Below are 12,006 nucleotides of genomic sequence, written 5' to 3'. Positions count from 1 at the left end.
TTCCAGTACAAGTCTATGCGATATCCTTATAACCAACTCTGCAGAACTCGATCTGCTTGTTCATGAATACTTCGGTATTGGCCGATTTCAGCGGCACATGTAGATCTGACGTAACATGGATGCTCTTCTCTTCATGATATCAAGATATTGAAATGGGTCTCAGAAGCGAGACAATCGTGAAAACTAAGAGCTATTATAGAATAGAAAACTATTGTGAATGATTTGCGAGTTTTTGAGGTCAATACTAAGCACAACTGCAGATCCCATGTAATTCGGTCATAGCGCTAAACCACACCGCGACTCGCCCGGGCGATATCTCTTTTCCGTCTTACACTACCCTGAGACAGAACGATACTCGTATAAGATGGCCGATGAGCAACAAGGAACCTCTGGTCCAGGACATGCATCATCTGCCGATGCGACAGCTACAAACCTGGCTGTGACTCCAAGTACTGGCGATACCAAGCATACAGACGCGGATCATGGCAGCAGCAGTCTGCTAGAAACAGAGGAGCTTCCATCGTTCGAGACCTCCCGTAAGATCGAGGCATATGAAGTTTTGGACCATGAAGGGAAATCCCATTCGTTCAAAAGTGTTTCACAAGGTCCTGATACCGTCGACCGCGTGCTAGTGATTTTTATCCGGCATTTCTTTTGCGGTGTAAGTCTTCTATTGATCTCCCCACGCAGAGTAATCTATGGAGTTGTGCATAAACAAAAATCAAGAAAGAGAACTAAAATACAAGATGATCCAGAGCTGCCAAGAATATATAACTGCCTTGTCTGAAGCTATAAAGCCAGATGACCTTTTACAGTTACCCGTTAGCACGTCGATTGCCATCATCGGCTGCGGCGATCCTGGACTGATAGATTTTTACGCCACTGAGACAGGATGTCCATTTCCAATGTATGCCGATCCATCGCGCAAACTATATAACGATCTTGGAATGGCCAGTAATTTGGCCTTGGGGCCACAACCGGATTATATACGCAAAAGTATGTTTCGTATTGTTGGTGAATCATTTATGCAAGCTTTGAAGCAGGTCCCGAAAGGTCTCGTACATAAAGCTGGACCCAGCTCACAGAATGGAGGGGAGCTTCTTTATGTTTCCGATGGCCAGCCAAAGCAGTTGACGTGGTGTCATAGAATGAAAACTACGCGGGACCACATCGAGATCAAAGATCTCATGCGACTTCTTGATGCTGCTCCCAAGAAATGATGAGTTTTCATGACCGACTCCCAGGATATCATTGCCCGGCATCTGTGCTATTGTGTTGGATGGCAGTGAGAATATTTGAGCTCCAAGCGATCAAACTTTCTGTATCAATCCAAATTGCCGTAAAAATACACGTCAGGTATCAAGAATTTCACATAGTAAGATGAGCCTAGATTAGGCCACTGAAGCAGAATGGAATATGCTAGGAATAAGAAGAGTATGCGTCATAGCATTAGTACATAAATACTAAAACCAGCAGTATGTGAAAGAACGCAGCCCTGTTAGACATCGGCCTCTTTATTGGTCACTTGGACGACAAAGGTTTCTTTTCTCCCTCGATCAGATTTGACAAAAAAGACTTGGTCGAAGGACTGCCATCCTCGAAAGAACATCTGTTATGGATACTAAATGAAACTGGAACTGTACGTGTTTTCATTGATAGACAGATTCTAGAGACCAAAGTAACTTGTTTCATTCTTTTTTAGAATGCAACTGATTCTATAGTTTCTTTCACTGCAAGCATGCCTAAAGTGGCATTATTGTCTGGGCTTCTTTGTTAGATTGACAAAGCTCTTGTCAGACCGAAATAGCCTCTCTAATAGTATAAGAAGGCTCGATAAGTCTCGACTAAGTACTTGAACCTATCAACTGTTAAGCTTTGCATTTACTTACCGTTACCAAAAGGAACAAAAACTATAGAATTACCCCAGTATCACAGCAGAAATTATTGACCTGCACTCGAAATCAAAGATGATATCGCTACTTTGGCGCTTGGCGCTTCTCTTCTACTGTTCGACAGGGGTCTGTGTATCTCCAAAAGAGAGTGGGCTGATCGGAATTATGGGGGCCTATGCTTCCCCGGATTCAAATTTCGCGCCAAAAACCCAACATCCAACCCCGGAGATCGACTGGGAAGGCCTAGAGCTTCAAACGGAAGATTCCACTAAAGGCTTGAGTAGAGAATATCTTTCAAGCCTCCCCGCACTCCAAGTTCTAAAAGATGAGGACTATATGGCTAGAAAATGGGCCAAATGGTTAAAGAAGGACAAAAGTAATAGAGGAGCACGATGGGCTGCTAATCTATCTGTATTCAAAGCACGTCAAACTGGTGGAAGATGGAGTAACTCACGCTTCATGCGTCTACTGGATACGTTTGGGTCATATAGCAGGGGGTCTAGAGTTGGAGAAACTGACTCTTACCAGATTATGGAAACCGAAAACGGGAACCCTCCCATCAAGGTGGGAAATCAACTTATGAAATCAACATCTGTAACTCTACGGCTAGGCCAAGGACAACCAACAAAAGTCGATGCTAACCTCAAGTGTGATCCAGACAATGAAGTGTGTCGAATGTTGCTTTTGAAGTTCTCGCCTTCCATTCAATCAATGCTTGAAAATGTCATGGAATATCTTGTTGGTCCCATGTCGGCTCAATATCCCGGAGTTACCTCCTATTCCCAGACAATAACTTTAGACATCCGACTTGAAAACCCCTTCAATCGCCAATTCCAATCCATAGTTCATGCTACAAAGGATTATCGGGTAATAACAGTCTACCTCCCATATATAGCTCGGTTAGCACAATCATCGCCAGAGGAAGTCGTGTGGCGTGAGATAATGGCAAAGATCACTCATGAGGTCACACACGTTTTTCAATGGTACCATGAGAGAGCAGAAATTAGAGACGAGAAAGGGCTCAGTTTTGGTTCTCAACTAAGCATTTGGCCTTTTTCGAGACCAGACAGCCTGAGCACAAATGGCTTTAGAGTGCTACCTTCAGTGCCGCGGGAACTTCTAGAGGGAATCGCGGATTATGTTGTGCTTCGATCCGGATTGGAGAAGTCTCATTGGAGACGACCTGTTTCATCTACTGACCTTATGGGGAAATGGACAGCAGCGACTTACCACAAAGCATATTTCCTAGAATGGCTAGAAATGCGATTCGGTGAAGGCACCGTGAGCACAGTGATGGGCCTGGTCCTGGATTCGGGATATGCCGAGAGCTGCCCGGATACAGGATCTGCTTGTGAACTTGAATTCGGTACCTGGGAGATTGTGACTGGTAGGGGTATTGAGGAGCTTTGGGAAGAGTATGGTCGATTTATTGATCAGAACGCACTGTATTCTGGAGGCGCCAAAGCCACATGGGCGCAGATGTATTTCATATGCTTTATCATTTCTGTTAGTTATCTTGTTTGCCGCGATAGACAGGCAGTCTCCAACACTTGGAATAACTGGATTATCCGCTGGAAGGAATGGACTCGTCGTGACTCTGATTGAGAGATTAGTTATTTGTCGATTATTGCCAAAATCTCAGAGACAGAGTGTGTACTTTATTTAGCAATTAGACATCAAAATTTGCCTCTTTTTGAACATATTGAAGATTGAATAATTAATCTATTCTAGGTTCTTCTCAAGTTATTGTTGAAAAGGGTGAATAGATAAAACAACTACTCGTGACACTAGTATCTGAGTGTAGCCCGATAATATTCGGAACGTCTTCGGGAAGCCCTAACTCAGTAGACGAGAAGCTTCAAGGTGCTTGCTGTCAGTGATCAATATCAATCTTCTGATAAATGTGTGTGTGAGATAAATGAATCCATCTATTTTTCGAGCTACTCTGCCGAGTTATCTTAGATTTTTTTCCTAGTCAGTTTGAGCGACGGCGCTTGGCGCCGCCCTGGAACATCCCGAAACAAACGGGATGATATTGGCAGACTCGCTTACAAATTATTGCTGTTTCAGCCAATTCCTGTAACAACCGTTATTCGACCAGTCAATTAAAGGCCCACCATCAAACGGTGACAGGGTCCACATGCTTGTTGAGAACTGCCGTTCTTTCGAGTCTATTAATTTTGAACTGACTGCTTAAAGGTATCAAAGTGACCTCCGAACCAAATCTTCTTTTCTCCACCTTCAGTCTTCCATTCTTTCCTTTTCTTCTCTTTTATTTTGATTTATGTTGAATTTCCGTTTGCAATAGTTTTGTTTCTGTTGTCATTGGCCCCTTCACTATGCGGTCTTCCATTTTTTCTCAACCTGGGCAGCTGGTCTGGCCCAGGCGTATACCGTCACCAACGTTGATTTATTCATGTTCAAAAACATCGACCCTATTATGCTACCGGGACAATATACAAGTCACATGCACAGCTTTTTCGGTTCTGATGCTGTAAACGTCAACACGACCACCTCTGCCGAGCTACAGAAGGGTTGCTCCACTGCAGAGAATCCCAACGATTTCTCAGCCTACTGTTCGTCCTCCTACCTGCAGCTCGTCCTATAACTAATTTCAAAATGTACCCTGAGACTAACTCACAATTCAGGGGTTCCCACATTATACCTTGTACAGAATGGAACGCATACCCCTATCAAACCGATGCGTTTTAGCGCGTACTACGAGAAATTGAACGAGGCCGAAATCGCCATTCCACAAGACTTCAGAAGCGTTGCAGGTAATGCCTCTGCCCAGTCTCAAGATGGAGTGGAGGAAAAAGCGGGAATCGAGTGGTTCTGTGAAGGGGATTCTTCAGGTGATAAAGACGAGGCTGCTTTCCCAACGTCGACTTGTTCAACTCACTTGCAAACTCTTCTTCTCTTCCACGACTGCGTCAACCCGGAAACTCTTGAATCAGCATACTCCCAGAACCCTGGCTATTATTCCAACTACGGAGATAACTGGTGCCCCAATGACATGAAGAGAATTCCGCAGCCTCGATTCTCGATCCGCTACGATCTGCGCAGCCTCCTTCCTGGTGGCTGGGAAGGACAGCCGCCCTTAGAGCTCGCATGTGGATCATCTTACTGTAGTCATGGAGACTTCATCAACGGGTGGCTGCCCGAGGCTGCTGAAAATATGCTTCAGGATCCTTCAAAATACGAGTTTTTCGCTGTCGATGGACCTAAAGGTGACTATAATGCAGGATCTCTGTGTGGAGCTGAAAATGCCAAGGACAGCGATCCTACTCATGGAACAAGCGACTATGCTGAGAGTGTGCGTATGATGAAGACCAGCGCCGCAATGAAGAGACATCTTGCCAAGCATCGTCGCTGGGCGTAGTTGATCTGAAGGAATGATAGAGGTTTACCTGATTGTGACAATTGTCTTCTGTAAATTTATACCAGCAGATAAACGGGCCAATGCCATCATTTTTCAGTGTATATGATACTTCAAGTCAAACTAGGTAGTTTGAGCTGAAGTAGGTACTCAGACGGACACTGCAATTAGTTGCGAGGTAATAATAGATTGAATTTATGGGGTGAAATTGCAATTGCGTATTAATAAATAAACTGTCCGAAAGAAGAAGATTATAGACCATGCTTCTAGCCTTGCCAGCTAAACCGCCCTTCTCTCAGTGTTTTCACCACTCCCAGGGGCATAAACTCGCGATTGACGGCCGCCAGACTTCCGTAGGTCAGCACCATCTCCTCGTGGTAGAGCTCCGCGATCCATCTCCAGTAAGGTGTCATTTTATGCCATTCTGAGCCGATAGTAGTGGATTTGTTCCCTCTGCGGACAGATCCCTTCAGGCCAAGGATGCTTTTATTCAAATCACCAGTCATCGCAATGCTCTTTTCCTCGGGGACTCTGATAAGATCGCAGTAAGCATCATAGTAACCTTGACTAAAGGTCTCGCGATATCGGTGATGCTCTTCTAACGATGGGAAAGGAAGCGGTTCATCGTTCGAAGCTCGGAGAACAGTCCCTGAGCTTGAACCCTCTTTCTCAAACTTTTCTTTTGCTTCAAAGTAGCTCGATTCATCTGCCAGCATCGCTCTTTGAAGTCTTCTCTGCGGTGTATGTTTAATATTTTCACGCATGGCGAGAAGCTTGACAAATGGGTTCAAGAGCTCAAGGCCACCCAGCTCGACGGGGTAATAGAAGAACCCCTCGGGAAGATCATGGACACCGAATCTTTCCGCGATAAGATCCCTGAGATAGTTTGTGACACTCCCCTTTTTGTTACTATCCCCATGAGAGGATTTTCCGAAAAGACGTGCTTCGATGCGACTGAGGGTGGAGATTGCCATATCAATGTGTTCGCGGCCGAAACAGAGTGCAGGCTTGGCGAAGTTGTTGGCAAAGAAACGTCCGAAATATCCGTTCCATGCCTGAGCCCACTCGAAAATACTCTTGCAAGATGAAAGCTGACGATCTAGTTCTTCGACATGCTGATCTACCTGACTTTGATCTATGACAAACCTCCCTTTCTCTGCATCGAGGACCAAGAAGCCCCAGCGAATATCACCAATCGGGAGGCTAGAGCTCTTGGGGCTTTCACCCATCTGAACCGTGCCGGTCTTTTCTTCGTTGAATTCCAGACCCATAACCTTGGCGAAGTCGGTCATGGACTCCCAGGCTTGATCACAGTCCTTCCTAGTTCCCCAGAACCAAAAGTCATCATGCAGTCGGTACAGAATGTTTCCGTTCGTACCCCGATTCACTGCATAGTCCATACAGAAAAGAACTGATTCGCCGAAGCAATCCGACAGAGTATGGCTCATAGGGATTCCGCGTTTGCGAGATCGTACTTGTGCAGTGGGGCCATCTTGCACGAATTTGAGCGGAGCCTCCAGGAAAACTTTGAAGAAGTTCAGCCACTTCTGAGGAACCCCAAAGTAGTCCAGAACAGTCAAAACAGTCGCGTGTGGTAGAGCTGGGCCGAACCACTTGTAGTCAGATCGGATCGCGGTGAATTCGCCTCTCAAATTCTTCTGGATGAGTGACTCTGTAATCAATCGATGGAGGAGAGAGTGTTTTGTGCTCAGGGCACTTTTAACATGAGAGTTGTCGTCGTAATCCCGAGCACCTTCATTGATAGAATCAGGCAATTGACTCATGAAATATTCTTCTTTGAAAGTCTTCTCTCGCAGGTTGTTTATGCATTGGTTCCAGGCAGGACGTGGCTTGTCATAGAAATATTTGCGTCGCTCCACATATTCGCTTGGGATGTTCTGTTGGATGGGAGTCCAAGCATGCGACGAGAGAAATGCTGTGAAAACCTCTCGCAATTTCACTGCCCATTTCGTTCCAAGATACTGGAGCATGAGGCTGTCCAGGAGATCTTCGTCCATGAAGACCCTGTATTTACCGTTCAGCTGGCGACGCATCTCGATAGGAATTCCATCCTCATTCCATTTCCAACTATCAAGGGAAGCCAGCCGCATGTTGAGTACATCGGCAACCTCCTGCGTCACTTCTTTGTTGCGCATAAACTCCTTGAGAATTGTTGTCTTTTCGGTGCTAAGCAAGTCTGTCTTCAACAATGCTTTGGAAACCCACTCGAGTGTCTCTACGTTCAGCCATTCGCCTTCAACAATCAGATCATTTCCGAACCTCTGAATGCTCTCGCGAAGCTCCTTGAAGGCTTGGTCCGTCAACTTATCTTTGTGGAAAAGCTTATCGAGGTAAGAACAAACAGATTCTGCTTCAACGTGGCTGGCAGCAGTGAATACCAATGACTCCCACTGCTTTCGCTGTTCATGCATTTCCGCGCGGCCGACGTTTTCAAAGCCGGCATCAACCTTATCAGAACCTGACTGTTCATCCTGGCTGAAAGCAGATAGAGTTTGTGCATCTAGCTGGGTCAGCCACTCTGTGACGAGCCTGCTGTAGAAAGCTGCGTGGTCATGCTTCAGCTCTAAATACTGAAGCTCTTTTTGGAGTTGACCAACCCATCTCTGGAGACTCTCGTCTGAAATAGAGGAATCATATCGACTTTGCAAGAGAAATCGACGAATGTTCGAGTGATCCGCTCGCTGTAACTGGCCCATGTCAAGGGTAGTGACCTCTGCATCTGAAACATCGCTATCATCGGATTCACACTCCAGATCCTCGTCGTTTTGGTCAAATACATCTTTAGGGTATCCCTTGAGACGAGAGACCCCATCAAGAAGGATTTGAGCACGAGTATGTAGATTTGTAGCTGCCTCTGAAGCTTCGCGGATCTCAGCCTTGGCCTTATCGAAAAGATTGCGTTGCTTGCCAAGCTCATTGATTTTGGTGGCTGTGATGGACTTTAAGGTTTGAGGAAGTGCTCTGCTAGAAGCCATATCGAGCAACAGAGTCAAACTGCAGCAGGTAAAATGATCCTAGTATCGATGTGAAAGATAAAAAGTGTAGAAGTGAGAGAAGCTGGGGTTGGATAATTGATGAAAAGTGCAAGTGAGGAGCAGCAAGAACCTGATCTCTTATAATGCTGCCCTTAGCAGCATCAAGTGGAGTATTCTTGAGGCTGTAGCTAAATTGGAACCCTCGGTATGATGCAATTATCCGGCGGGGACTCAAATTGGCAATCGGGGAGATGTTGTGGTAGAAGGTGGAAGTTCGAAGTGAAGCGAGCGCTTTGAAGTTCCTCCACTCGTCGGAAACCCAATTGGGGTAGTCGAGATCCACTTTTATACTTCCATCAAAACATTCGAGTTTGCCACTGTCTAGATGTTCATATAAGTCGAGTATAGATCACAAAAAGTTAATTAAATTATTACTTGTTAAGGTGGCTAAATAGATCAATAAATCTTGGAAGGGTTTTGGATCATTAGGTCAAGGTGTCAAGAAATCCCTTTGATAAGAGTCACTGATCTCGTGGATATACCTGCCAGTGGTAGTATCAGTAAATCAGTTAGGGAATTATGAACTAAAGATTTAAGTGTGCTCTTCTATGTCATCTCAAACACTGATCATGCAAACTAAAACTACGAGTAGAGAGAAGTACCTTGCTCGGTCTCACGATGCGAATATTGCAGTCGTTAGTAGTCGAATGCAGGAACATTGAAAATATTTGAACTGCCTAGGCCAAGTTGATTGAGCAACTACTTAAGAAACGATATTTGTCTTAATATACTACAGTACATGTCTCACAAAGATTCTTTATGCCCACGCGCAATAGACCTTAGGCACAACCATCTTAGCATTCAGGACGCCGTAGCAGTCCTCCTGGCTCTGATCCTCAATCTCAGTGCACTCGACATCCTTCGCCAGGTCAGGACAACTCAGAGTACCAGCCATTTCATCCGAGTCAGAAGAGTAGACGCAATCATCCATACCGTCCACCTCGAAATCAAGGTCGTTGTCGCCACTCGGGTATGGAACATTCTTTAGAGATATATCACCGCTAGCATCGAATTTGCCTGATGACCCACACCACTGGAGAGCATCACCTATTTCGGGTTGGAAGACACTCCAGTAATTGCTCATGCCGTTGACAACATAAGCAATCGCTAATTGTGCAGTTGGTTCCGGTGCTGCAGTGGTGGTAGTGGGAGTTGGAGGCTCCTCTGTAGTAGTTGGTGCCTCTTCTGTTGTAGTTGTAGGCTCCTCTGTGGTAGTGGGCTCTTCAGTTGTAGTACTGGCTTCCTCAGTCGTAGTAGAGTCTGCGGTTGTCGTGGCCTGGTCGCTGGTCGATGATTGCTCAGTAGATGCTGTTGTCTCGGGGCTTGTTGGCGTAGCAGTGGGCTTTGGGGTTGAAGAGTTCAATGGCTTGCTTGGTGTTGGAGTCAAGCTATGGGGATGGGAATTATTGCTGAAGGATGAAGTGCCCGAAGGAACTGAACCCGATTCGGATTCATATCCCGAAGGTAGAGGCACTTGTCCACCAGGAGTTGCGTCGGCTGGACAATCACGTTTTTGATTTCCCGACTGTACCTTCTGGTCATCATAAGCTACCCAGTATCTCTGGTGAACATAACGCGGTTTGTTTTCCACCCAGAGTCGCTCCATAGCCTGTTGAATAGGGCAGCTGTCGGTGGCTTGACGAGACTCAACAGGATCATACTGGAAAAGCACTTTGCCTTGGGGTATCAAATAGTCGTTTCCTCCGACACGGGTGTAAGTGATGGGGATTGGAGGAGTCGAGACACTCAGGATGTTCTTCACCTTCTCAACGATCTGGTCAACCTTCTTGTCATATGCCTTATCATAATCAGGTCGACCTGAGCTACCAGGTCTAATGATGTATGCTGCTGGTCGATATTGGCTAGAGAATGCTCCGTTATTCCCAGCGTATTGGCGTAGACCAGGGATGGATGAGTCACCATCACCATGTTCCAGAGGAGTCAAGACTTCTTGCTCAAATCTTTGTTGAGTGCCAATTCCCCAATCGCCCTGACTGAAACCTGGCACCTCCCAGAAGTGAGACATGTATACTGCCTTCTCTGAGACGACAACCACAGATGTACAGCCGTAGAGACCCTGAACAGCCATATCATATCGCTCGTTCTTGAGCTCATGATATAGAGCTGTAGGGTTTGATCTTCCACCAGTTCCAAGAGGGACCCATTCAGCCCATACATACTGATCGACCAAGAATGCGCCTGTATCGCCATTGTATGGGGCATCCTGGGGCTTGGTCAGAGTACGTTTCGTGAGATTCAAGTCTCTTTTGCTTGCTGAAGTAGCGGTCGGAGTTGAAAGAGACGCGCAAGATGCGCATCCAGTGCCACATTGCTCAAGATCTCCCGAAGATGTGCTAGTTGCCGTTTCTGTCGTAGTGAATGCAGAGACGTCGCAGCCCGTAACTGTTCTGGTTGATGTAGTGCAAGATGTTGCCGCTTGTCTCCTACGACCTGGAGCAGATGCAGCAGAGCATTCCACATAAATATCCTCCGTAGTGGTCGATTTACACGATTCGGAGGTTGAAGAGCTCGACGAAGACGACGATGAGGATGATTCATCATCTTCGTTATCCGATTCCTTAGTCAGATCGGTCATTTCAGTAGTTACCTCTTCTAGACCCTTTGTATCGGAAAACTCGTTGTCAATGCTTTCTTCAACCTCAGACTTGACTTTGTTTAGTCCATCGTCGATACATGTGACAGCTTTGATCAGGTCCGAAAGAGGATTTCCACCGCCACTGCAAGAGTCGGTTGATTCTTTCGAGTCGGGATTAATTCTATCCAAAAGATTCTATTAAGCCTATCAGCAAAAATAGACTAGTCAAGTCATGGTCATTTCTTTACCTTAGCCTCTGGCTTCACCTTATCCAATTCGTCAATGACATCCTGTGCCTTTTTCTTATCCGGCGTGTCGATCAATTTTGAAATGATTGGAATAAGTGTCACTGATATGTCATTTTGTAGAGAGCTAACGCTCGAAGTTGCTTGTGGATCATCTGTATTAAGAGTGATTGGAAATGGCACAGTTGACGAGGCAGTGACAGCGTTGGTTATGGTTGTGGTTGCTTCTGTGATCACATTCGTCGAGGTAATAGGCACCACAGTGTGTCTGCTTGAGAACAGAGAAGTTTTGCTACTTGTGGGCGTTGGCTGGCCAGGAGTCGAGTTCAACCCTCGAGAGGAAGAGCTTTCTTCGGCGCCACTAGTTGTTGAGGTAGTACCCGTACTCGAACCAATGACATTGCCAGTGCTAGGATTGACGATAGAACTGGATCCATCTGATACACTGTTGGTTGTCTCGCTCTTTGTAGTGCCTTGAGAGGGAAACAAAGGGCGACTGGAAGTTTTTGAAGACGGGTTCGAAGGAGGCGAGCTGGGCTGAGTAGGTCTGAAAGGAGTCGAGGAGCTGCCTTGGGATGTCGAAATAGTGGATGACCCAGTATCGGTTTCCGAGCTTGCGAGGGGTTTTCCAGAAGACAATTCACTAGTAGTGCTGCTAATACTTGTAATAGGAGAGGGAACCGGGGTTTGCATAGTAGTCTGTCCGAATGAAGAGGTTCCAGGGTGTCTTGAACTAGTGTTTGAAGAGATTCCGGATCCCGAAAAAACAGCCCTTCTTGCCAACATTCGATGTATGCCATCGGATGCAAAAGCTCCTGGTTCAACGAGCAGAGCCATC

The 12,006-nt window shown here is 46.0% G+C and overlaps 5 protein-coding genes across 5 annotated transcripts; 3 read left to right on the top strand and 2 right to left on the bottom strand.

The window, feature by feature from the left end:
• Nucleotides 1-364: 364 nt before the first annotated feature.
• Nucleotides 365-1,220, top strand: N7469_008348 (peroxiredoxin-like family protein; the record flags this gene model as incomplete). Its single annotated transcript, XM_056647266.1, has 2 exons — nucleotides 365-661; nucleotides 756-1,220. The coding sequence occupies 2 exons, from the start codon at nucleotides 365-367 to the stop codon at nucleotides 1,218-1,220; spliced, it is 762 nt and encodes a 253-aa protein (XP_056498817.1).
• Nucleotides 1,221-2,423: 1,203 nt separating this feature from the next.
• Nucleotides 2,424-3,497, top strand: N7469_008347 (uncharacterized protein; the record flags this gene model as incomplete). The annotated part of the gene is made up of 1 exon (XM_056647265.1): nucleotides 2,424-3,497. The coding sequence occupies one exon, from the start codon at nucleotides 2,424-2,426 to the stop codon at nucleotides 3,495-3,497; it is 1,074 nt and encodes a 357-aa protein (XP_056498816.1).
• Nucleotides 3,498-4,308: 811 nt separating this feature from the next.
• On the top strand, nucleotides 4,309-5,274 carry N7469_008346 (DUF1996 domain-containing protein; the record flags this gene model as incomplete). The annotated part of the gene is made up of 2 exons (XM_056647264.1): nucleotides 4,309-4,468; nucleotides 4,541-5,274. The coding sequence occupies 2 exons, from the start codon at nucleotides 4,309-4,311 to the stop codon at nucleotides 5,272-5,274; spliced, it is 894 nt and encodes a 297-aa protein (XP_056498815.1).
• Nucleotides 5,275-5,537: 263 nt separating this feature from the next.
• On the bottom strand, nucleotides 5,538-8,267 carry N7469_008345 (uncharacterized protein; the record flags this gene model as incomplete). The annotated part of the gene is made up of 1 exon (XM_056647263.1): nucleotides 5,538-8,267. One exon carries the CDS (start codon nucleotides 8,265-8,267, stop codon nucleotides 5,538-5,540), a length of 2,730 nt encoding a protein of 909 aa, XP_056498814.1.
• Nucleotides 8,268-9,084: 817 nt separating this feature from the next.
• Nucleotides 9,085-11,861, bottom strand: N7469_008344 (uncharacterized protein; the record flags this gene model as incomplete). Its single annotated transcript, XM_056647262.1, has 2 exons — nucleotides 9,085-11,118; nucleotides 11,172-11,861. The coding sequence occupies 2 exons, from the start codon at nucleotides 11,859-11,861 to the stop codon at nucleotides 9,085-9,087; spliced, it is 2,724 nt and encodes a 907-aa protein (XP_056498813.1).
• Nucleotides 11,862-12,006: the final 145 nt, after the last annotated feature.

Source organism: Penicillium citrinum, assembly GCF_028827155.1.
Source record: "Penicillium citrinum strain IBT 23319 chromosome Unknown utg000007l:1.0-2040159.0:1.0-2041076.0, whole genome shotgun sequence".
NCBI classification, from domain to species: Eukaryota; Fungi; Ascomycota; class Eurotiomycetes; order Eurotiales; family Aspergillaceae; genus Penicillium; species Penicillium citrinum.
This window is presented reverse-complemented; position numbering and strand designations above follow the sequence as displayed.